Raw genomic sequence first — 27082 nt, 5'->3', positions numbered from 1 at the left:
GCTTTCGACTCTTTAGGATGCAGGGAACAAGCATTTTCAGCGCAAGAAAACCAAGCAAAATAAATCTTTATATAAAATGTTTTTCTTTTCATTAATTAAATTCATTTTTGTGCACTGGTTACATATTGAGTTCGCTCCCAGAAATGATTTCTTGCAATCTTAAAAAGAAACTTTGCCTGTTCTACTAAGAAATTAAAGTATTAGACAAATGTGTCAGTCATGGTTTGAACTTGCTCTAAGGTAAATTTTTATTCGATAAGGGAATGTGATCCTAAATATAGATGTTAAAGAGACGTAATGGCAGACAACGTTGTGTTTAGTACCATGCAACAGGGTTAACAAATAGTTTAAAAAAAAACGGAGCAACAATGTACTGCAAAGATCTTAACATACCTAACCCTGCCAAACCCCCGTCCTCCATTAGCTTTGGAGGCAATAAGATAAGAGACTGCAAAATAATGCAAGTTGTTGTAACAAAATGACAGTGCCAAGCCTTGTTATTTCAGTCTGGACTGGCACATCCAGATAAGGCAAGTGGTGGGCAAGGTTTGGTTATTGAAAACCAATTGCAATAATCAAGGTGTTAAAGGGACATAACCCATGATTCAGATGGAACATACCATTTTAAACAACTTTCTAATGTTATACATCAGCAAGAACACTAGATGGCAGCACTATTTCCTGTCATGTGCTCCAGACATGTGCACGCTACCTTTCTAAATATCTCTTCAACAAAGAATAACATGAGAATGAAGCAAGTTTGATAATAGAAAAATATTGGAAAACTTTTTTCAAATACGTTTGCTCTGTCTAAATCATGAAAGGAAAAAAAAAAAATCGATTTTCATGTCCCTTTAATATATTCAGAAGATTTTCTCACTCAACTACTACCCAAAAGTCTTATTCGTTTTGTGAGAGTCGCTCACATTTCACTAGATCAGCCATAAAATGTGAACATGGCTGTATAATATCCAGCGATTTTTAATTTGATTTTTTTTTTTTCAATTGTGTTGAGAGTACAAGTATTTATAAAAAATGACAACAAAAGCTTATATAATTCTGTTTAAAAATATATTTTTAAGCTACTTTATACTCTGAAAAACAAAAATTCAAATGGATGTTTTGCTTTCATTGTAGCGTTTGATTCCATTAGATTCTTTTTCCTACCCTTTGTACATTTTTAAAAGAAAAAGCTAATATTCTCGGTGTTCAAACCCATGTGATCTGCAACAGCCCACGGGAAACCTTCAGCTTGATAGAAGTTGACAGTTGCATCCTTTTCAATGCAATTACTGTCATGATTTCAGGCAGCTGAATCGTGCACCAATGTTACATTCACATATCTATGTTTCACTGTTCTGCCTATCTCTCCATTAAACAGATCCTTCAAACCCAGTGAATTGAAATTACTTCTATAAAGGCTTCAATAATAGGAGTATTGAGATTTGAAGAGGTTTATTTTTGAACATGTAGAATGTTATCTTCTATAAGTGACATCAATGATTCCGGTTGGCTGCTGTAAAAAAGTACAATTTCACAAGCCTTTATCTGTTGTACATCTTTTATTGTAAAGGTGCTAAATACCAAAAAGACGCGTATTACTTAAAGGTACAAAAAAGTACAAAATAAACATCCATGTTTTATATACTGCATGCAATTATATTATTTAAAGGGACAGTATACACCAATTTGTACTACTATAAAGAAGAATATGCACAGATACTGATCTAAAAATCCAGTATAAAACCTTACTTAGAAGGTCACAGTTTCTAACTCTGAGACATCCACTAAATGGGCTGGGTAAACAAAAAGAGCAGACACTCCCCCCCCCCCCCCCCCCCCCCCCCTGCATATGAAAAGACAGATACCATAAACAGGAGCCAGCAGGAGTCTGTAAACGCGTGTATACATCTGACACTGTGGGGCTTGGTTAGGAGTCTAAAAATCAGCACAATGTTCATAAAAAAAAAAAAAAAAAACTATTCATTTTTATAAAAACACTACCAGATGGGCTATATAAATGGATCATCTACAAAACATTTATGCAAAGAAAAATCTAGCATACAATGTCCCTTTTTAAAGGGACAAATGCTTAAAATCGCATGCTTTGTCTAAATCGGGAAAGAAAACATTTGGGTTTCATGTCCCTTTTTAAAGGTACACAAAAGTAAACAAACGTTCATGATTTAGATTCTGCATGCAATTATAAATAAATATCCAATTTACTTCTGTTAGCAAATTTGCTACATTATCTTGGTATTCTTTGTTGAAAAGCATACCTAGGTAGTCTAAGGAGCAGCAGTGCACTTCTGGGAGTTAGCTGGTGATTGGTGGCTACACAAACGCCTTTTGTCATTTTCTCACCACTAGGTCATTGTTAGGCATTGCTGCTCTAGAGTGGCCTTTAAAGGGAAAGTAAACACGTTGCAAGTGCAATACCATTATGTTGTCTTGCTATAGAATAACATATCAGCCAAGTCTAAGCATCAATTTGCTGCATTTTTGAAAATAGCCAGACCACAGTGCTTAACTGCTTATATATGTTTATATATATATATATATATATATATATATATATATATATATATATATATATATATATATAAAATATTTTAAAAGGACAGTAAGAGTTAAACGTGTCAGAGCATAGAATTTTAAACAACTTTCCATTTGACATCTATTATGTAAGTTGCTTGGTATCCTTTGTTGAAAAGCATTCCTAGGTAGGCGCAGCAGTGCATTGCTGATTGGTGGCTGCACACATGCCTCTTGTCATTGACTCGTCTGCTGTGTTCAGCCAGCTCCCGGTAGTGCATTGCTGTTTCACCAAAGAGAATGAAGCATATTTGCTAAAAGAAGTAAATTGGAAAGATATTTTAATTTTGCTAGTTCTATCTTTATCATGAAAGAAAAACTTTTAATTTTCATGCCCCTTTCAATGTCCCTTTTAAGCATAGGGTGGGCTAAAGATATTTAACCTTAAAGTGAATGTAAACTTTTATGAATGAGTGCCCAGTTTTTAAAAATACTATTAAAAACAGGGGCACTTTCATTCATGAAACTTTACATTGCAGCGTTTTTTTAAAAATACCTTTTTTCTTCAGCCAAGCCGGACCAGCGATCCCCCGCCCTCAGCTCCTCTGTACTTACGTCAGCAATGACGAAACCGGCTTCCTCCAATCATGGCATGCACTCCAGAGGCCACGCCATGATTGGAGGAAACCGGTTTCATCATTGCTGTGCTAAGTACAGCATGAGAAGCAGGCGGGGGATCGCTGGTCTGGCTTGGCTGCAGAAAAAGTTAAGTATCTATCTAAAAACAAACAAACACTGCAATGTAAAGTTTTATGAATGAAAGTGCCCCTGTTTTTAATTGTATTTTTAAAAACCGGGCACTGATTCATGAAAGTTTACATTCACTTTAAGTAGGCGGCTAAATTTGTGCATAAGCTTAATATAATTAGAGCTTAGCAGGGAATGCTTTTTAAAAAGATAAGATAAATATTCTAGGGCGTTTAGTCTCTTGGGATTTTCTGCATACTTTTCTTTCACTTTGACATCATCCATTGATCCTATGCTATAGTTTAGATTAAAAATGACACATTTACAAGCTTACATACACTTGTACTAGCCACTCCCATGGTTTCATGCTTATTTAAAACAATATATCCAATAGAATATGGGTCCCATAATTAACATAAATGGATGCATATTGCGCCAACAGAAAACTTGGCGCTACACGCAAAAATTAAGCAATCTCTAAAATGTTTGCTATAAAACCATAACATTTAATTGTATATTTGTTCATAAATCACATGAGATTGCACCTATTTATGCTTCAGTTATGTGGAATTGTTGAAGAGTGGTTCAGATGAAGAATTGGTGCCATTTTTTTGTTCTTTCCATGTGTGCCCCACTGTCGTGATTTTTTTTTTAATGGGGTATTAGCAGCAAGCATGCTTTACTAATCTCACTGTTTTTTTAAATGGTAACCTCACTCAATGGAAGTGCCTGTGGTTTCTTGCAACAATATACAGCTTCGTTTTTGTCACTTTTTGTATTTTCTGAATAGTATGTTGTGACTTTAATAATCCTCTCATGTAAGCAATTGCATACCAGCTAAATACTTTACAGATTTTCCCATGCTAAATCTCATTAATATATTTATAGATATTTGCTACTGTGGTTTACATCGTATAATCTATAAATTAAACTGTATATATTTCTTTTGTAGACTAAAAAGGCTTCTTTATATTTTAATTGTGAAGCCGCTTGAGTCCCATTAGTAAGAAAGCTCTTCGGTTTTATTACAGTATAATTTAATCATTAGATTTGTCATGTGCGCTACAGAGGTGATTACATGGCTCATTTACTGTACTGAAAACGGTTTAACATTTTATTAAAGGCAAATGTTCTCTGTATTCCCTAGCTTATGTGCTCTTCTTTAGATATTTACAGTTAATGTGGTAAAGCCATGTACCATACAATTCACTGTGCCAAATGCATAAAGGGCATTGGATGCTATGTTGTATGTGCATTGTCAGAGTGTGAATTATTTTAATGGAACAATAAAGTTTTTTTTATAAATGCATGTTGTCGTGTTTTTGTAGTCCAGGGACAAACCATTGAAAAGGCTCTTGTATTGTTTCTTATTATTTACTATGAGTCATTTAAACATCCTTTTGTAATTCATGTGTTAAACTATAGGGTTGCAAGGCACTGATGGGATCTAACTGAACATATCTGGTGAGCCAATGACAGCATCATAATCTGCAGCTAGCTCCCAGTAGAGCATTGCTACTTCTGAGCATAGAAGTAAATTGAAAAGTATCTTAAAATTGCATGCTCTAGCTCAACTATGACAATTTCATTTTGAAATGCACCTTTAGCACAATACGTGTTTTGTATTAACCCCTTCCTGCCGTTAGGACGTTCCATGCTGTCCTAACTGCGCTGGGCATTAGTGCCATTAGGACGGCATGGAACATCCTAGCCATTTGGCTGTACTGAAGCCATAGGCGCTTCCTGAATGGGATCACAGGCTAGAGGGGGTGCCTAGCGTCATAGCCGCTCCCCCCGACACAATCCCATCATTTAAATCACACGATCGCATGTTTTTATTTTATACTTATTGGTTTACATCGGAGCTTTGTTCCAATGTAGACAAATAAGTACAGTCATGAAAGGGTTAAACACATCTGAAAACTCTACATTTTAAGAGAAATGTCTATAAAGATGTTTATATGTTGTAGAGATTTGAAGATGATAAATTGGTTTGATGCCAGCATCATTCTATTCTTGGAAATAGATTATCTTTTTATGGAAGAGCTCACCATCTATTGGTGTAACTAACCCTAGTTCTTAAATGTTGTTTATTGTAATAGTTTTGTGATCTAAAAGTGAAATCCAGTTACATTATTGCTGAGTGGAAATGCTGCTTTAGTAATGCTTTTGTCTTTCCCCTCTCATTAACTAATCTAACCACATTGCTTCCCACACTTGTGTACAACCATTAATTGTTGTCTTTCCCGCAGAGATTTGAAGATTGAAAATCTGTTACTGGATGAGAACAACAACATCAAGCTCATCGGTATGCAAATGATTTAATGGCTCTCTCATTAGCATTGTAGCCCTCGCTGCACACATGATACGGCCAAGCAGCTATAACATTTAACATTATTGTTCGGCTTAAATAGAATTAGTGTCTTTTGTTTTCTCTTGCTGCTTACTGTGCATCTGACATTGATGTTTGGATTTAGGTTAAACACCTCCAAATGCATTACACATTTATATACCGGTACAAATTCCCAAATCCAAACTTATTTACTAACATTGTCATTCTCAAAATGTAAGAAAAATAGTTTTTATTTTAATATTTCTTCAAGCACTTTTAAGGCTATTATTGTCGTATCCCCTTAGCTGCCACATTAGTCCTTCATGTATTATACATATTATTACAACTTATTCAATACACTCAACACCAGAACAGGTTGTCTGTCTTTCTTTCTTTCTTTCTTTCTTTCTTTCTTTCTTTCTTTCTTTCTTTCTTTCTTTCTTTCTTTCTTTCTTTCTAAACTTGCTCCAACTGATTTGGTTTGTAGATTTTGGATTAAGCAACTGTGCCAGTATCCTGGGTTATACTGATCCATTCAGCACACAGTGTGGGAGTCCTGCGTATGCAGCACCCGAGCTTCTCGCAAGAAAGAAATATGGCCCTAAAGTGGATGTTTGGTCTATGTAAGTACCAACCAGCGTCGGTTTAAATGGATGGCTAGTGCGCAAGACTGTTACACTGCTATAAACAGAAAAAGGGGCTGGCATATTAAGTTAGAGAGTAGCAGGTTAAGGAGTAATTTCAAAAACAGAATATTTTAAAGAATGTGCATGTAATAGCCCTCCAGCACAAGAATGTTTACACTACTCTAGGATGTCAATTTTTATTAAATATATGTGTTGTGTGTGTGTGTGTGTGTATATGTATATGTGTATACACACACACACAATTAAATGTATAGTATGTGTGTGTGTGTGTGTGTGTGTGCATATGTGTGTGTGTATATATATATATATATATATATATATATATATATATATATATATACACAATTAAATGTATAGTATGTGTGTGTGTGTATATGTGTGTGTGTGTATATATATATATATATACACACAATTAAATGTATAGTATGTGTGTGTACATACATACACATTTGAAGGGTATCATTATGTGTATCATATCTTCTACTGGGGCCAATTACAGACGGATATACATGAGCTCCTGTGCTGATCAAGTAGTCACTGTATAGAATGTTTTACTCTGCAGGAGGCACCCAGCCTCTATAGAAATTCAAGAAAGAAACACAATTATCAGAGTTAAAAAAATAGAGTGCTGAAAAAATGACAGGTGGAGTAAGCGGCCTCCTGCTGTATTTTATTCATAATGTAAGCTTGAGGAATTGTTTTAGTTATGTTCTGCTCTAGCTTGGGCCAGATAAGAGTGCATTTAGGTGTTTAGATTTTACTCTACTAAAGCACTACACACTCAGTACACAGAATGGAATGTAGATAAAGTGATCTACCCACCCTTTGACCTTTTCCATGCACAGATGTCCTTCACTTAGCGCTCAGCAAGGGCTCTGGTGCTTGTGCTGATGACTACATGTTTACCATGTCAGCCTGCTATCTCATACTCCCATGGGATGGTCATGTCTTGAAAAAGATAACCTAAATTTGTGTATTGCCCTATTGTTGTGACATGTTGCAAAATCCGCCCTAAACCATGCAAAGAAGTAGAATACTTACAATGCGTTGATTTGTGGTTTGCTAATTTTGCGAGCAAGCAAACCCCAGAGCCTTTCATTTTACACCTAGCTCCTAATGTTTTCAATTAGTCTGTATATAACTGAATAAGTAACTTCTGCTTTAAAGGGGCACTAAAATCAAAATTAAGATTTCAAAATTGAGATAAAGCATTTCATTTAAAAAAACGAAAATCTTTCCAATTTACTCCCAGTATCAAAATGTACACAATCTTTTTATATGCACACTTTCTGTGTAAGAGTTCATAGTATATACATTTATGGATTTTGTGATGGCTGGTGGCTGTCATATAATACAGGGGGAGGGGAGAATGTAAGGATCTTTTATATCCTTTAAATTTGCTTTGTTTTCTTGGTATTCTTTGTTAAAAAGGTAAACCTAGGTAGGCTCATACTAATTTCTAAGCCCTTGAAGGCCGCCTCTTATCTCAGCATTTTGACAGTTTTTCACAGCTACACAGTGCTAGTTCATGTGTGCCACATAGATAACATTGTGCTCACTCCTGTGGAGTCAGAAATGCAAATCTGTCAAAAGAACTGAAATAAGGGGGCGGTCTGCAGAAACTTAAATACAAGGTAATCGGAGTCTGAGGTAAAAAGTATATTAATAGAACTGTGTTGGTTGTGCAAAACTTGGGAATGGATAATAAAAAGATTATCTATCTTTTTAAACCAGAATTTTTATTGAGTGGACTGTCCCTTTAATTTAAAAAATGAGAGGCAGCCAATCGGATGAGGTCTGTGGTGTGCTGTCAGTTTCTCTATATGCTTTGAAATCAGCGCTGGGAACACAAGGACAGTACCAGTTTAAGAGTTTAAATATAGGGTTACGCTTGCTGTGGAATGATTTATTTTAGAACTAAAATATATTTTAATTTGGCATTTTATGTAAAAATAAATTATGTTAAATAGGTACATTTATTTGACCTATTTAAATTGGATTATGCTGATCCCTGGAGTAGATGGTCTGGATGGTTCTGTATTGTTACTAAGCACATCTTGTGGGTTAGCGGCACTGCATAACTATACTCCCAGATACATTCAGATACAATATATCCTATATGGTAGTGATATGAAAGCTACCATATTGTGCCTTCCTGTTATTACATTTTATATAAGGATAAAGCAAGCTGGCCTTTGTAAAATGACTGCTTCTGTTGAGCAAATTATATAATAGAAATGACATTTTAACTTCCACTATTTACGTCACCTGTAGAAATGTACTATTATTTTAAGGATACAAAGTATAAAGAACTGACTCTGCAGCTCATGATTGCCCTTGTACAATTGTATGGCAACGGTCTGCTGCATTCGCCCTTTCTCTGCATTTCAGGAAATGTGTCCGCTTTCTTTACAAATGCCCCGATTCAAAAGAGCTGCTGAGGAGAGGGAAATAATCTATCTTTATATGAATGACTTGCTCTATCTCTCTTTTCTGCAAAGTCCTAACAATGTATTTGCTCTTTTTTTTCAAGTGGTGTTAATATGTACGCTATGTTGACTGGCACACTGCCGTTCACCGTGGAGCCATTCAGCCTGCGAGCTTTGTACCAGAAGATGGTAGACAAAGACATGAACCCTCTACCCTCCCACCTATCACCTGGTAAGTGGGCGTCACACCTCTGAACCCATTCATATGCTAGCAGCTGGAAGAATCACATGGAACGACATGTTTCTGAATGGCTATAAAGCGCGCATGTTACACAAGCTAGCTGAACAAACCTTTCTTAATGTCAGTATTTCTCTTCAAGTTTGGATTTTAAAGGAGAATTAAGCCTCCCGCATAGTCTGTTTTGTGTGAAGTACCAGCATTGTTTTGTGTTTGCAAAACAGGGTTTCTTTGATCACTGCTTTTTAAGGAAAGGATTAAATAATGCTGTTAGGATGATTGTGTTTTTTCTGTGTAATTTTCACTGTATTACTAAAACTAAATCCTAAAGTAGGCATGTCACGTAGTCTCCAGATATATACAGCAAGGTGATAGATTTATTTTAAAACAATATTACAAGAGGATTCTCACCAACAATTGAGAGGTTACCTGGGGGGGGGGTCATTCCAGACATTACATTATGGGTGCTACCAAAGGTTGCCACATAGTTGCATATCTAATCTGGAGTCCTGATGTGGGGTGCAGTGATCATTTTGTACCAGATGTTTATGATTTACATTTAAAGACTTCTTTCCCCTTATTTACATCTCTGCTCTCCCTGGTTAGGGTAAAGGTCCAACCTTACACATTTCTGGCCATAAACCCAGCACCCCAATATAACTGCCACTGTGCTTTGCACCATTGAATTCTGAGTAAATAGTGTAATTCTTCTATTTAACCATGCTCCATCCCTTTAAACAAATCATACATGCATCAAGATTTCCTGTTACTTTTTTCTTTTTATATTTTCAACTTGTTGTCATGAACAAATTGATTTTAGTACCAAACAACAAGGTTTTCTCACATACATATTTATATTTTTAGCTGCCATAAATTTTCTCCGATGTCTACTGGAGCCAGATCCCTTAAAGCGGCCAAACATTCAGCAAGCTCTAGCAAATCGTTGGCTTAATGATAATTATCATGGAAAAGGACTTCACACTTTCACATACCCCAACAGGTAAATTAATAACTAGGCTCCACAGGCATTAACACCAATTTCAGTCTTACTATTTGCAATCTGTATTTTATGCTGATCACAAATGTTATTAGTTGCAAAGATGGACAAGTAAACCTGCTCTACAATATATACATGTAGGAGTATTTTTTAACACTTTTGGAAAATTCTCTCTTTACCATTGTTTCTCGTTTTATGTTTTTTGGACTTTGGGCTGAACCTAAGTTTATTTAGGATCTAGATTTTATTTGTCTTGAGATATTGCTCAAGATACATTATCTATCTTTCACAGGAAGAAACGCTTGTTACTGTTTGCTGCTATCCAAACATTTCTTATTCTTTTTCTTTTATTTGCCCTTTAAAAAAAATACACACTTTTTGTTTTCTTTTTCTGGGTACTTAAAACTTTTGTTGTGGATGAGAAAAAAACTAATTTTATAGTTCGTAATATTATATTTTGGATAGGGGTTGGCCATAACTTTATTTCTTTCATGTAATTAGCAAGAGTCCATGAGCTAGTGACGTATGGGATATACATTCCTACCAGGAGGGGCAAAGTTTCCCAAACCTCAAAATGCCTATAAATACACCCCTCACCACACCCACAATTCAGTTTTTACAAACTTTGCCTCCGATGGAGGTGGTGAAGTAAGTTTGTGCTAGATTCTACGTTGATATGCGCTCCGCAGCAAGTTGGAGCCCGGTTTTCCTCTCAGCGTGCAGTGAATGTCAGAGGGATGTGAGGAGAGTATTGCCTATTTGAATGCAGTGATCTCCTTCTACGGGGTCTATTTCATAGGTTCTCTGTTATCGGTCGTAGAGATTCATCTCTTACCTCCCTTTTCAGATCGACGATATACTCTTATATATACCATTACCTCTGCTGATTCTCGTTTCAGTACTGGTTTGGCTTTCTACAAACATGTAGATGAGTGTCCTGGGGTAAGTAAATCTTATTTTCTGTGACACTCTAAGCTATGGTTGGGCACTTTGTTTATAAAGTTCTAAATATATGTATTCAAACATTTATTCGCCAAACGTTGCATCCGGGCGAATGGTCTCTTCACCCAGAGGTATTTCTTCAGATTGTTCAAATGTGGGAACTTCCAGAAATAGATCTGATGGCGTCTCATCTAAACAAGAAACTTCCAGATCCCGGGATCCTCAGGCGGAGGCAGTGGATGCATTATCACTTCCTTGGAAGTATAATCCTGCCTATATCTTTCCGCCTCTAGTTCTTCTTCCAAGAGTAATCTCCAAGATTCTGAAGGAATGCTCGTTTGTTCTGCTGGTAGCTCCGGCATGGCCTCACAGGTTTTGGTATGCGGATCTTGTCCGGATGGCCTCTTGCCAACCGTGGACTCTTCCGTTAAGACCAGACCTTCTGTCTCAAGGTCCTTTTTTCCAGCAGGATCTGAAATCCTTAAATTTAAAGGTATGGAGATTGAACGCTTGATTCTTGGTCAAAGAGGTTTCTCTGACTCTGTGATTAATACTATGTTACAGGCTCGTAAATCTGTATCTAGAGAGATATATTATAGAGTCTGGAAGACTTATATTTCTTGGTGTCTTTCTCATCATTTTTCTTGGCATTCTTTTAGAATACCGAGAATATTACAGTTTCTTCAGGATGGTTTAGATAAGGGTTTGTCCGCAAGTTCCTTGAAAGGACAAATCTCTGCTCTTTCTGTTCTTTTTCACAGAAAGATTGCTATTCTTCCTGATATTCATTGTTTTGTACAAGCTTTGGTTCGTATAAAGCCTGTCATTAAGTCAATTTCTCCTCCTTGGAGTTTGAATTTGGTTCTGGGGGCTCTTCAAGCTCCTCCATTTGAACCTATGCATTCATTGGACATTAAATTACTTTCTTGGAAAGTTTTGTTCCTTTTGGCCTTCTCTTCTGCCAGAAGAGTTTCTGAATTATCTGCTCTTTCTTGTGAGTCTCCTTTTCTGATTTTTAATCGGGATAAGGCGGTGTTGCGAACTTCTTTTGAATTTTTACCTAAAGTTGTGAATTCCAACAACATTAGTAGAGAAATTGTGGTTCCTTCATTATGTCCTAATCCTAAGAATTCTAAGGAGAAATCGTTGCATTCTTTGGATGTTGTTAGAGCTTTGAAATATTATGTTGAAGCTACTAAATCTTTCCGAAAGACTTCTAGTCTATTATCTTTTCCGGTTCTAGAAAAGGCCAGAAAGCTTCTGCCATTTCTTTGGCATCTTGGTTGAAATCTTTAATTCATCTTGCCTATGTTGAGTCGGGTAAAACTCCGCCTCAGAGGATTACAGCTCATTCTACTAGGTCAGTTTCTACTTCCTGGGCGTTTAGGAATGAAGCTTCGGTTGATCAGATTTGCAAAGCAGCAACTTGGTCCTCTTTGCATACTTTTACTAAATTCTACCATTTTGATGTATTTTCTTCTTCTGAAGCAGTTTTTGGTAGAAAAGTACTTCAGGTAGCGGTTTCAGTTTGAATCTTCTGCTTATGTTTTTCATTAAACTTTATTTTGGGTGTGGATTATTTTCAGCAGGAATTGGCTGTCTTTATTTTATCCCTCCCTCTCTAGTGACTCTTGTGTGGAAAGATCCACATCTTGGGTAATCATTATCCCATACGTCACTAGCTCATGGACTCTTGCTAATTACATGAAAGAAAACATAATTTATGTAAGAACTTACCTGATAAATTCATTTCTTTCATATTAGCAAGAGTCCATGAGGCCCGCCCTTTTTTTGTGGTGGTTATGATTTTGTATAAAGCACAATTATTCCAATTCCTTATTTTATATGCTTTCGCACTTTATCACCCCACTTCTTGGCTATTCGTTAAACTGAATTGTGGGTGTGGTGAGGGGTGTATTTATAGGCATTTTGAGGTTTGGGAAACTTTGCCCCTCCTGGTAGGAATGTATATCCCATACGTCACTAGCTCATGGACTCTTGCTAATATGAAAGAAATGAATTTATCAGGTAAGTTCTTACATAAATTATGTTTTTTTTTAATAAAATGTCTTATAATATTGATGTATGCTGTACTTTTTAAAATTGTAATATAGTTGTTTTAATCTATATTTTTACATATATTTCATATTGGAATTACTTTTAGTGAAAATAGTCACCCTTTTACAGAATAAATTGATCTTTTTTTTTTTCAGTATCCTTAGAGATCATTTGTCAGCCAATAAATAACTCCCATGCATATGTTCTACTTTGCTTTAAAGAGGGCATTGTGGCAAAAATTCATATTAACCCCTTAATGACCACAATGTACCCTGTATGTCACTGGTCGTTAAGGGTTTTTTCAGGACATAATAGCACAAGTCTAGCAAGAAGACGCTATTAATACCCTCCCTCCAGCAGGCTTTGTGAAATAGAGCAGTCTCAACGCTGGTGGCAAGACCGCGCTATAAAACAATCAAGTCCCAAAAAAAGGCCAGTGACATACAGGGTACGTCGCTGGTCCTTAAGGGGTTAAAGAGAAACAAATGATATCCATTGCTCACTAGCTGATGGGATTAACGTCTACACTGGGTATTGGTTGACATTGACAAGCCTTGCAAGAAAAAGTTGGTTTATTCAGTTTGTGAACATACATTTAAAAGATTGAATAGAAATAAAACCAGTACTGTCTGTGTCCCGTTTTTAACAGTGATTTCTAATGTTGCAGGAAATGTTGTTGTTGTTTTTATTTGTACCTTAATTTTTTTTTATTTTTTTTTTAAAAGGATTCATCTTGAAGATCTTAGTCAAAGTGTGGTTCTCCACATGTCAGAAAAACTGGGATATAAACACAGCGATGTACTTAATGTAATTCTCTCCAATCGAGCTTGTCACACACTGGCTGTCTACTTCCTGTTTAACAGAAAACTGGAGAGATATTTAATCACAATGCGAGTAGGTTTACTTTCTTGTCCAGATCTTTTTATTTATTTATTCATGTATTAAAAGTTTGGTATATACTATTTAAAGGGACATAAAACAAGTTGGGATAGAGGCAAAAAAAAATTTACTTTAATTACTTTACCTGCAAATTTTATACTGCAGTGCCTCGCCTTTAACCCTTTCTTTTAAGTTTCCAAATTGTACATCTCTAACCCCCCCACCACACAATTCCTTCTATAGCTATATCTATAGCCACCTTTGATAAGGTAGAATGCAAGACTTTAACACTCATTATCTGCTGGAGCATGCCTAGAAGCAAATAAGCAGCTGTGAACTCAGTTTAAATACAATGCCTGTGTTTCGGATGCTAAACACTGATAAGGTGGGGGGGGGGATCAGACTACTCCAGACAGCATGGCTATTTAACTAATTTTGCTTATTTTTGAAAATTATTTTAAAATACTTTAAACATTTTTTTATGCAAAGTGTTTTTTTACTTAATTAGCCCTTATTAGGAGATGCACAGATCTCAACATGTTTTATGGCACTTTAAGGGGTTTAAGTGTATTTTGCAAAACAGTGATTAGTTGAAAGTAATTATTATGACAATAAAAGAGTTAATATGGTAGTTGCAAATTTGCCTTGGACTGTATTTAACACCTGTTTAATTTCATGCCAGAAACCTGACATAAATGATAATGTTTGCCACAAGAACCAGCTGCACCAAATGGAAAAATACAAGATGAACAAGAACTCGTATGAGGTAAGACACCTGTCTGCTAGTATGTGGTTTCTGTTCAGATTAGTGAAATGCAATGTCTGATTATAGCAACAACTAAAACGTGTGTGGCCCTTTATATACAGACTATTCTTAAATAAAGAGGTTCTGTAACAAAGTGCAAATAAATACGTAAACTGCCTCTCCACATTGAAGAAATATCTGTCTATATCTGAGTATCAAGATAACAACAATGAATTTGAACAATCCCAAGCAAAGCCAGACTATGGATTTTTCTGTACTAAATATCACAAACGTTGCCTAAGCATAATAAGTTCCTCCTCCAGTGGAAGATGACAATTGACACAATAAAAACATAGTACAACCATATTATAATAACATTAAACACATCTTACATTTAAATAAAGATTGTGTACTCTCTAGAAAGGCCAGAAAGTAAACTCTGTAACCTGCATAAGCTCTAATCAAATAAGTGGTGTAGGCAATTTGCAGCATTTCAAAACCTTGGTTACAGATTTTTTTTTTTTTTTTTTTTTTTTTTTAAGGGGGTGTGAGAACATTTTTTCCCCACAAAAACAAGAGGTGTTTTTGTCCCTTTTAATATATGAATTGTTTACTTAATTAATCCTCAGGATAGCTTTATACATCTGCTGTGAATTCTCTTATTATTTTCCATACCACATTTATGTATAAATATAATCATTTAATTTGTTAACCTTGATATAGATAAAATGTTTTTTTATTTTGTTCTATAAATAAGTGTGTTCTCAGCAATACAGCTTATTATTTACATAATACAAGCCTATAACAAGACGTGGTTCATTAGTTTAACTCGCTCAGGATGTAATACAATAGTGAAGTGATGAAAGGCTGCTAGAGCAAGCTGGATAAATCGTTTGTCAATGTCCGGTCAAGGGAGGTAACTTCCTGCCCATTGAAAAGTGAAGAAGAGAGGGGAAGACATGAATGGCACTTTCTAAATGAATGAAAGTCGAGGAAGTGCCTGCTTCAGGAGATACAAGGAAGTGTTTTCCTTACCACCACTCCCTCATCTCTCTAATGATAGGGAAACTGTTGAGTTTGTCCACTGTTGGCTAAAAGGATATTTCTTTCTTTGTTGAATAGAATATGGGGCATTATGAAATGCAGTGTTTTCCCTTGTGTTTTTTGTTCCTGTATTTAAAAAAAATAAAAAATGATTTATTGATAATTTAATAAATTATGCAAACCTTTTTTTAAAAAAAGTACCCAACTTAAGCTTACTATTGGCTTACATTTTAGCTGGGTGGTCCGTAAAACCAGCCTAGTGGTGCACCCACTAAATAGATCATGGGGAGAAATTATATATATTATAATATGTTTTAAGTGTAATTACCACACTTGTTTGTTTTTGGGTTTTTTTATGTAATGTTTCCACTAGTTCACGTGGCATTTTCTTTAATACATATTTGTTTTTGCATTCTATCAGGAAAGAAGAGCTAAAGATCCCGAAAAGAGAGCGTTTCACCAGCGCGCATCTCAGAAAAAGACGGACAAGTGCTCACCTTCTCACCGGCAGGTTGTCTGCCCCATGACACAAGTCCACAACTCTAAACTTCCTTCTAAAGAAAGAAGATCATCAAAGTCTGAGCGGGGTAAATATCAAAACCAGTTATATCAAATAGAGTGCTTTAATATACTTTACAATCTAGTTTAATGGTAAGAATAGTTTTTAATATTCTTTTTTATTTTACTAGCACATAATGGCCAACCTTTATTGTGGACACAAGCTGCAGAACATATATAAAAGACTCAGTTTGTACAATAAATACATAGGCGATATAGTTATGCCGTCAGTCTGCCCGCTACCCTATAGCTGAATTGTATGGCTGGTAAAATATTGATGTTGTGACTTTCAAATTGCACAATGAATGTCACCCTTTAAATGCATTAGGCTATTTGAATGGTAGCATTCAATATTAAATGTTAACATTTTAATATTACATTAAAATATATATTTCCTAGACTTACTTTGAAGTCTACAGTCAAATGTTGTTGTTGTTGTTGTTATTATGCGCCTAAGGATTCTGCAGTGCATACAAGAGGGTACAGTATTAAAAACAATAAGGCATGCTGGGATAGAAACAATTTATATTCAATAAAGTGAAAAAAATCTTAATTTTTCAAAAAAGTTGAATGTTTACTGAAGAATCGTGGCTAAAATGCAAAATGAATAAATCTCACATTCTGCGAACAATGTAGTACATTATTCTTTTATTTGAACAACTGTAGTGAATGACACTTAAAAAAACTACATGGCTGTGTACAGCATAATTTGTTACCTCAGGACATCTTAGCCCTCACGGATTTCACAGACCAAACAAGCTTTATTGAATTTGTCCCAGTGACATTATATTTCAAATTAATAAATGCGTTAAAACTTTAAAATGCAGCTGATTTAATAGTAAATACATGCTTGACATATTGATGTATCTCAAAGAAAAGATTAGCCTTAGAAGAATATGTTGATGTATTTTTTTTACAGTTATTAGTTGTTTAAATATTGAAAGTATAATTGTAAATGTTTAGCTTCTATAAAGCAAAGAGTGCTACCATGTATGAACTAGTTTTATATTTATCTCTGTTTGTGCAGACAAGTCTACCCTTTCGGATAATTCTATGTTCCACATAGCCTAATTGCCCTCAGCAGGAAGGATAGATAAGAGGAATGTTAAGTTAATACATGGTGCCATCAATTACTTTATAGACACTCAGTGGAATTTAGAAAACCAACAATTTTTAGTTAAATTACAGGTAAATGGGACAAAATAAAAGTATATGTCAAAGTTTTTAACAACTTATAATTAATCATTTTATATTTCAATCGCATATTGTTTAATTTCCCTTTTAAATGAAACTTTTACTGGATGAAATAATAAAATAGCTCTTAAAGGGACAGTATACACCACTTTTCATATAACTGCATTTAATAGACACTACTATAAAGAATAATATGCACAGATACGGATATAAAAATCCAGTATAAAACTGTTTAAAAACTTATTTCGAAGCTCTCAGTTTAGCTCTGTTGAAAAGGTAGCTGGAAAGCCCACTGCAAGTGGGAAATAAGACACTCCCCCCCCTTTTTTTTTTGCATATGAAAAGACCCTTTACATAAACAGGAGCAAGCTGGAGTAGGTATATGTCAGTATTTTCCTAAAGCTTTGGGGCTTGGTTAGGAGTCTGAAAATCAGAGCAATGTTATTTAAAAATAAGCAAAACTATACATTTAACAAAAAAAACTTTATGGGCTATATAAATAGATCATCTACAAAACATTTATGCAAAGAAAAAATGAGTGTATTATGTCCCTTCAAATGAAACTTCCATTATCTACGTTTTCAGAGTATTTCTCCTTGTGTGTCTGTGGCTAATAAAAATATTACTGAATGGGCTGGTACGTTTTTCTTTGTATGGTTTCCAGAGGACACTTAAGTGCCACACTATCTTGGGTGTAACCATCTTTTTATGTGACATACAGAAAATGATTGTCTTAGTTACTATTAGCTAATATAATTACAGTAGTTATAACAATTAACATTTTTTTAAATCTATTAGATTAATAATCTTAAACTATGAAAAAATTAATAATTCATGGCTGAACAAATATAGAACTAAAGTAGGGGTGTGACAAAATTTCAGTATATTTTTCACAAAGCTGTTCTGAGAAACAATTACATTTTCAAAGTAAATTCAGAGTATAAAATATGGTAACCATTTTTGTGGGAAAAGTATAGATTTTGACCATTTAAGGTATAAACCTCCTTATGTTCCATGTGATATATATATATATATATATATATATATATATATATATATATATATATATATATATATATATATATATATACATATACATATACATGTTGGAACTGTAGTTCTGTTCTTTCAAGATTTTTTTTTTCTTCCTAATTTTATCACCCATAGATGAGTTAAGTATTAAAGTGCATTTTTTTCCCCATAGTACTGCTTCATTTAGATTTACGGTAAAAAAAAACCCAAAAACTTTTGTTTTTGTCTTTTGTTACTATAAAGTTTTACATATGGATATAATTTTATATTTACAGAATCAGTTGGAGGGTTAAGCCCTTTCCATGAACCCAGGCTAGCCAAAACAGGATGTGTAACTTCTTGTTCACTGGAGTATCTGGAAATGCAGAGCCCAGATCCAAGGACCCCAAAGATTATGCGACGACAAGATTCCCACTCTCAAGAAACTGTGAATGTAAACATGAATGCTGGAAGCCGCTTAAGGGACACACACCACAATGTTGTTCGTTCCTTTGATTCTGTCAACCGAGAAGACCAAATTGAATCTTTATCCCCCTCTCATCAGTACAGAGTTTTGGGATCTCCCATATCTTTCTCTCCCAGACATTCAAGTGAAAGAATTCTGTCACCAATATTTCAGTTTGACAACGCAAATCCTGTGAAGGGTCTTAGTCATTCCACACAAGCATCCTTCACATACGAAGACAAAAGCAGCCCATCTAGTTCTGAATCTATGTCACCCACATCTCCTCATTCCCCATCTTGTAACAATAATACTTCAGAGAATTTAGGTAGCCCCAACTGTGTTAGAAGCCGAGGTAGATTCCCCATGATGGGAATCGGACAGATGTTGCGGAAAAGAAGCCAAGTAGTATCACCCAAAATGGAGAAATTATTAGAAGCTCGAATGCCCCAGTTGCACCAAATGAGCCCGGGATATGCCAGCTTTAACTCTACTGAGATTAATGGGTTTTGTTAACTTGATGATCTTGAAACTATGCTTTTTAACAGTGGCATTTTTCTGAGGGCTAACTAAAAAAGGGCTGCAGTGTTACTATAATGAGTTTTTGGTTATGGGAGACGTGATAAGCCAGCAGTATGTAAAATCCTCTTGCAACACTGCAGCAGAATTGCACTTATTCTCCACTAATTGACTGGAGAAAATCACATGACTTTCTGGTATTCTTATTAAGTTACAGTAGGGATATTGTAGACTGTGAACTTTTTGAAGAAATTTAAGTAAACAATGAGAATATAAGGAATCATAACCTGAGGACCCTAAGACTTTGCAGTCTTGCTTCACTGATCTCAACGAATATTTAGAAAAAGGAACTAGGAATGCCCTGGGAACAGTGTGTAAATGTTATGTGTGTCATTGCAAAATGAAAATAAGCAGTAATATTATTTTTTTTTTTTATTAAGTACTGTACTTTTACATGTTGAAAACTGTTATTTTAAAAGCTGCTATGCGACAAGACCAGTAAATCGTCACACTTGACCACGTGGTTTTGGGGGCAAAGGTCTTGTTTTAAATGATGTTTACGAACATCTTATGTTAGGCTCACATAAAGCTATGTCTGAGTGTTGAATTGCAAAATACACTCTTTAATGCCTGTGTCACATATACAGTTCTAGGGGTAAACTACCAATATTTTTATTTGTTAAATAACTCATTAGTTTATATAACTCTCTTTAAAGGGCCATAATACCCAAATGTTTAAACACTTGTAAGTGATGCAGTATAGCTGTAAAAAGCTGACTAGAAACTATCACCTGAACATCTCTATGTAAAAAAAAGAAAGATATTTTACCTCAAAAGTTCCTCAGTATCCACATCCCATTGTAAAGGGCTTCTAAGCAACAAATCTGTATGTCTGTCTTGGGACAGCGGAAGGAGCGAGCTTTTGTGCACTCTCATCTTATTTCCCTATTCAGCTTAAGGAAGTTTACAATGAAATCTCATGAGAGTTAAAGGGACAGTCTAGGCCAAAATAAACTTTCATGATTCAGATAGAGCATGTAATTTTAAACAATTTTCCAATTTACTTTTATCACCAATTTTGCTTTGTTCTCTTGGTATTCTTAGTTGAAAGTTAACCTAGGAGGTTCATATGCTAATTTCTTAGACCTTGAAGCCCTCCTCTTTCAGATTGCATTTTAACAGTTTTTCACCACTAGAGGGTGTTAGTTCACGTATTTCATATAGATAACCCTGTGCTTGTGCACGAGAAGTTATCTGGGAGCAGACACTGATTGGCTAGACTGCAAGTCTGTCAAAAGAACTGAAAAAAGGGGCAGTTTGCAGAGGCTTAGATACAAGATAATCACAGAGGTTAAAAGTATATTATTATAACTGTGTTGGTTATGCAAAACTGGGAAATGGGTAATAAAGGGATTATCTATCTTTTAAAACAATACAAATTCTGGTGTAGACTGTCCCTTTAAGTTAAATCTCATGAGATCACAGTATAAGAGTTCATGACCTCAGCACTGTTGATGCTGATTGACTGCTGTTCATTTTTTCATTTTTATTTTTTTTTCTACCTGCAGCTGGGCTGCAGCTGAGTATAACTTTTTACACAGATCTTACTCTGGTGAGCTGAGGAAATCGTGAGGTAAAATATCTTCCTTTTTTACATAGAGATGCTCAGGTGATATTTTCCTATCGGAGTTATACTGCATCAGTTTCAAGTGATTTAGCATATGAGTATTATGTCCCTTTAAGAGTTACAACTTGAAGCTTATAGAATCGATCATACCAGTTTTTATTTATTTATTTTTTAAACAAATCTTTGTTTTGCAGACCAGTTAAAGGCAGCAAACAAACAAATCTTATATATTGCTGCTATTAATTGAGAGATGTAATTGCACCCATAAAGAGCTGAAATAAAAATATGTGGTAAACGTTAGAGATATTAACCTAAGATAAACTCATGCTTCAAAATGAGCACTGCTTCAAAAGGTAAAATATTATTACACAAAAAAAAGTTATGTTGAAGCTGTTTAAACTGATTTTGAACTTAACAGGAAATTTATGTTTGTGTTGAATCTGTCCTTAGGGGGCACATTGTTCACCGGGAGATCAGGACAACTCCCAAACCTCTGATGGTGAACAGAGACGAACCTCCACATGCATGTAAACACTTTGTTTCTGCAGGAGAGCTGCATATATTTTTTTTACATTTTTTTTTTAAAGTGCTCCTTCAGATTCAACAAAATTTTTTAAAAATCTTAATGTCCCTTTAAACAATGTTTTTGAACTAAATTAAACTAAATAAACCCCCCCACACACAAATATAATTGAAGAAATTGATTTTTTTTTTTATTATTCATGCTTTTTATATTTTTTACGTTTCCTTTTTTTTTTAAGCTGTATATATTTGAAATTATTTGCTTACAGTTTTAAACAAGGTTTTGATTAAAATTGTAGCATTTCAAGGCAGCTTACAGTGTATATTTTTTATACCGTGTTAGTGCTAGGTTTTTTTTTCCTGTCTTGTGAGCATGTTTTTTTTTTTTTCTTTCTTTTTTTTTTTTTTTTTTTTTCAATGAAATGGAGGGGAGGCTCTGTGACACAGAAAAAGACCTCATTAATGTTTGTTCACATTTTATGTTACACAGGTCAGTGAGAATTACTACATTTTCTTTTTTATATATTGCTGTAGTTCAACAAGAATTATGGCTTTGTGAAAGGTTTGCTTTTTTTATTTTAAATAATACTGTGTGTCACTTGTGTTATTATCCATATGCACAGCTCTCTGAATCTCCTCTCCAGATATGTCATGGGACTGCTAACCCTAGGTTTGGTCTGAACTCATCATTTTCTGTTTGCATGGACATAAATTGTATGTATTTCAATATCTAACTGCTGTTTAATGTGAGATAATACACAGGCACCCAGACTAATCTATATTGAAAGGTACTCTTTTTACCCTAACATTCAATCTGCATATAAGCTGTAAAGAAATGCATATAAGCAATATGCAATTAAAAAGATTGTAGCACATTTTGCAACATGAGATGCGTCATTATTTGAGCATTATGGCGCTTTGCTTCACTCTGGCAATGAAGTTAAAGTAGGGAGTACCTAGTCAATATGTAAATCTTATAAACAAAAGTCTTATCATTCAAGCATTCAGAACACACACCTTTTAGCACATTGCAGGGAAAGCAGCTGGAATATATTATGCTGAGTGTTTGGGATACTAATAATACTCTGTTATGCATCTCTTACATGCGCAATCAGTAAGGCATTCTTACTCTTTTAGGACAGAACTGTCAGCTGTTTTTGTGAAATGAGGAACCTTATTTCTTACTCTGAACCAAAGAATGTTGTAGAAAATTGTCAGTAACTTAGAATGTGAACCTGTTACGTAAATCTAAACTTATTTCTTATTGTATAACATTTTCAAACTTTTGCTGAGGATGTAGCAAAAATACAATTTCTTTGATAAATTTGCTATCCTTACATTGCCTGTTTCCTTCTGTAATATGTATGTTTATACAGCATTTAAGCTGTTTGACCCTCTGATTATTTAATTCACAAGAGGTTTTTTGACTGTAATTGAGCTGTTTTCATAAAATCACATTTTCTTTACAAAAACTTGTGTGTGTTCTGCTTTAAAATCTTATATGCCAATAAGGGGGTCCAAGACTGTTCCACATTGAGGATTTTTTTTATAAAACAATCCTTTCTTTTGCAAGATGTACCGAGTCCACGATTTCATCCTTACTTGTGGGATATTATCCTTCCTAACAGGAAGTGGCAAAGAGAGCACCCACAGCAGAGCTGTCTATATAGCTCTCCCCTTAACTCCACCCCCCAGTCATTCTCTTTGCCGGCTCTAAGCAGGAAAGGTAAAGTGAAAGAGGTGATAAACGGTTAGTTTTTATTTTTCTTCAAGCAAGAGTTTATTTTAAAATGGTACCGGTGTGTACTATTTACTCTCCGGCAGGAGATGGATAAAGATTTCTGCCTAGAGGATGATCTTAGTATTTGTAACTAAGATCCACTGCTGTTCCCACAGAGGCTGAGGAGTACAGGAAACTTCAGTGTGAGGAACGGTTTCATGCTATACAGCAATGAGGTATGTTCAGTCATTTTTTCTGGAGAGACTGTGATATTTCAGAAAGGCTGACAGTATCCCCATGAGGGTAAGGGTAAGCAGTAATCCTAGACTTATAGTGGCATTACTGGGCTTGCATAAAGGGCTAATTGAAATTATGGTTGACACTCAGTTTGAATATTAACAAACGGTGGCGTGTACTGGGAGTGCTGTTTATAAACTTTTGAGGGACAACTGTATTGAGGGTACACTTAGCTTTTTGGTGTTTTAGAACCCACATGGCTGGAAAAAACGCTTGGTGTGTTTTTGGGAGGCCTTAGACACATCAAGTGAGATGGGCGGGGCCTAATTTTGCGCCTCAGTTGCGCAGTTGTTTTCTCCTGACAAGCAGCAAGCTACAACACCGGAGGGTCCTGGTGAACTTTTGGGGCCAAAACGAAGCTTTATCCCCACATTTCCAATCCCTAAGGGCAGGTAGGCGCCACAGCAGAGCTGTGGCAAGGTGCTGACAGGTTTTGTTTTCCGGTTTTTGGCACTTTGTCAATCCGGTTTCCATATTTAGGGGTTAAATGTTTCATTTGCTTGTGGTGCAATCTTACTAAAGCTTATTGAATCTGCTGTAAAACATTTGAAAAGTTTGATGCATTTGTAAGCAGTTTTGCAGATTGTATATGCCTTTTTTTTCTCTTAAAGGCGCAGTACCGTTTTTTAAATGTTGTTGTTTTTTCACTGAATAAAGTGTTTTCCAAGCTTGCTTGTCTCATTACTAGCCTGTTCAACATGTCTGACATTGAGGAAACTCCTTGCTCAATATGTTTAGAAGCCATTGTGGTACCCCCTCTTAGAATGTGTCCCACATGTACTGATATGTCTATAAATTGCAAACAGCATATTTTGACTTATATGAGTTTGGCGCTGGATGATTCTCAGACAGAAGAAAATCAGGTTATGCCATCTAGTTCTCCCCAAGTGTCACAACCAGTAACACCCGCACAAGTGACGCCAAGTACCTCTAGTGCGTCTAATCCTTTCACCTTGCAAGATATGGCCACAGTTATGAATTCTACCCTCACAGAGGTTTTATCTAAACTGCCTGGGTTGCAAGGGAAGCGCAGTAGCTCTGGGTTAAGAACAGATGCTGAGCCTTCTGACGCTTTAGTAGCTGTATCCGATGTACCCTCACAATGTCCAGAAGTAGGGGTGAGGGATTTGCTGTCTGAGGGAGAGATTTCTGATTCAGGAAAGATGTTCCCTCAGACTCAGATATGACGGCCTTTAAATTTAAGCTAGAACACCTCCGCTTATTGCTCAGGGAGGTTTTAGCGACTCTGGATGATTGTGACCCTATTGTAGTTCCAGTGAAATTGTGTAAAATGGACAAATATTTAGAGGTTCCTGTCTACACTGATGTTTTTTCGGTCCCTAAGAGGATTTCGGACATTGTTACTAAGGAGTGGGATAGACCAGGTATTCCGTTTGCTCCCCCTCCTACTTTTAAGAAGATGTTTCCCATATCCGACACCATGCGGGACTCGTGGCAGACGGTCCCTAAGGTGGAGGGAGCTATTTCTACTCTAGCTAAGCGTACAACTATACCTATTGAGGACAGTTGTGCTTTCAAAGATCCTATGGGTAAAAAATTAGAGGGTCTCCTAAAGAAAATTTTTGTTCATCAGGGTTTTCTTCTCCAACCTATAGCGTGCATTGTTCCTGTAACCACTGCAGCTGCCTTTTGGTTCGAGGCTCTGGAAGAGGCTCTTCAGGTGGAGACCCCATTAGATGATATTCTGGATAGAATTAGGGCTCTTAAGATAGCTAATTCTTTCATTACAGATACCGCTTTTCAACTGGCTAAATTAGCGGCAAAGAATTCAGGTTTTGCCATTTTAGCGCGCAGAGCGTTATGGCTTAAGTCCTGGTCGGCTGTGTCATCAAAATCTAAGCTTTTGACCATCCCTTTCAAGGGTAAGACCCTATTCGGGCCTGAACTGAAAGAGATCATTTCAGATATCACTGGAGGGAAAGGTCATTCCCTCCCTCAGGATAAGTCAAATAAGATGAGGACCAAACAAAATAATTTTCGTTCCTTTCAAAACTTCAAAGGTGGTCCCGCTTCCTCTTCCCCTGCTGCAAGGCAAAAGGGCAACGTTGCTCAATCCAAGTCAGCCTGGAGACCTAACCAGGCTTGGAACAAAGGTAAACAGGCCAAGAAGCCTGCTGCTGCCACTAAGACAGCATGAAGGGGTAGCCCCCGATCTGGGAGCGGATCTAGTAGGGGGCAGACTTTCTCTCTTTGCTCAGGCTTGGGCAAGAGACGTTCAGGACTCCTGGGCTTTAGAAATCGTAACCCAGGGGTATCTTCTAGACTTCAAAGATTCTCCTCCAAGGGGGAGATTCCATCTTTCTCAATTGTCTGTAAACCAGACAAAAAGAGAGGCGTTCTTACGCTGTGTAGAAGACCTATTTACCATGGGAGTGATCTGCCGAGTTCCGAAAACAGAACAGGGACAGGGGTTCTACTCCAATCTGTGGTTTCCAAAAAAGAGGGAACCTTCAGACCAATCCTAGATCTCAAGATCCTAAACCAATTCCTCAGAGTCCCAGCCTTCAAGATGGAGACCATTCGGACTATTTTACCAATGATCTAGGAGGGTCAATATATGACCACCGTGGACTTAAAGGATGCGTATCTACACATTCCTATCCACAAAGATCATCACCAGTTCCTCAGGTTTGCCTTTCTGGACAAGCATTTCCAGTTTTTGGCTCTTCCCTTCGGGTTGGCCATGGCTCCCAGAATTTTCACAAAGGTGCTAGGGTCCCTTCTGGTGGTTCTAAGGCTGTGGGGCATAGCAGTGGCGCCTTATCTAGACGACATCATAATTCAAGCGTCAACTTCCCAACTAGCCAAGTCTCACACGGACATCGTGTTGGCCTTTCTAAGATCTCATGGGTGGAAGGTGAACGTAAAAAAAGAGTTCTCTTTCCCCTCTCACAAGAGTTTCATTCCTAGGGACTCTGATAGACTCGGTAGACATGAAAATATTTCTGACGGAGGTCAGGAAATCAAAGATTTTAGCCACCTGCCGAGCTCTTCATTCCTTTCCTCGGCCATTAGTGGCTCAGTGTATGGAGGTAATCGGACTAATGGTAGCGGCAATGGGCATAGTTCCGTTTGCTCGCTTACATCTCAGACCTCTGCAACTATGCATGCTCAGACAGTGGAATGGGGATTATGCAGATTTATCTCCTCAGATAAATCTGGATCAGGAGACCAGAGATTCTCTTCTTTGGTGGTTGTCACAGGATCACCTGTCCCAGGGAATGTGTTTCCGCAGGCCAGCGTGGGTTATAGTGACGACGGACGCCAGCCTACTGGGCTGGGGTGCAGTCTGGAATTCCCTGAAAGCACAGGGTTTGTGGACTCAGGAGGAGGCCCTCCTACCGATAAACATTCTAGAATTAAGAGCGATATTAAATGCTCTTCAGGCGTGGCCTCAGCTGGCTTCGGCTAGATTCATCAGATTTCAGTCGGACAACATCACAACTGTGGCTTATATCAATCATCAGGGGGGAACAAGGAGTTCCTTAGCGATGATAGAAGTTTCCAGAATAATCCGATGGGCAGAGACTCACTCTTGCCATCTATCAGCAATCTAT

At 36.4% G+C, this 27082-nt stretch overlaps 1 protein-coding gene across 1 annotated transcript in view; it reads left to right on the top strand.

Moving 5' to 3' along the window:
- The window catches only part of HUNK (hormonally up-regulated Neu-associated kinase), a 56929-nt gene extending 33970 nt beyond the window's left edge, over nucleotides 1–22959 (top strand). The window contains exons 3-10 of the mRNA XM_053705974.1: nucleotides 5535–5590; nucleotides 6102–6237; nucleotides 8795–8922; nucleotides 9793–9928; nucleotides 13651–13819; nucleotides 14487–14570; nucleotides 16015–16180; nucleotides 18653–22959. Coding sequence (XP_053561949.1) covers nucleotides 5535–5590; nucleotides 6102–6237; nucleotides 8795–8922; nucleotides 9793–9928; nucleotides 13651–13819; nucleotides 14487–14570; nucleotides 16015–16180; nucleotides 18653–19335 — 1558 coding nt within the window. The 3' untranslated portion in view covers nucleotides 19336–22959. The remainder of the gene's footprint in view (nucleotides 1–5534; nucleotides 5591–6101; nucleotides 6238–8794; nucleotides 8923–9792; nucleotides 9929–13650; nucleotides 13820–14486; nucleotides 14571–16014; nucleotides 16181–18652) is intronic.
- The last annotated feature ends 4123 nt before the right edge of the window (nucleotides 22960–27082 follow it).

Source organism: Bombina bombina, chromosome 3 (assembly GCF_027579735.1).
Source record: "Bombina bombina isolate aBomBom1 chromosome 3, aBomBom1.pri, whole genome shotgun sequence".
Classification (NCBI taxonomy): Eukaryota; Metazoa; Chordata; class Amphibia; order Anura; family Bombinatoridae; genus Bombina; species Bombina bombina.
The sequence above is the reverse complement of the archived record's forward strand: the minus strand, read 5'-3'. Positions and strand labels throughout refer to the sequence as shown.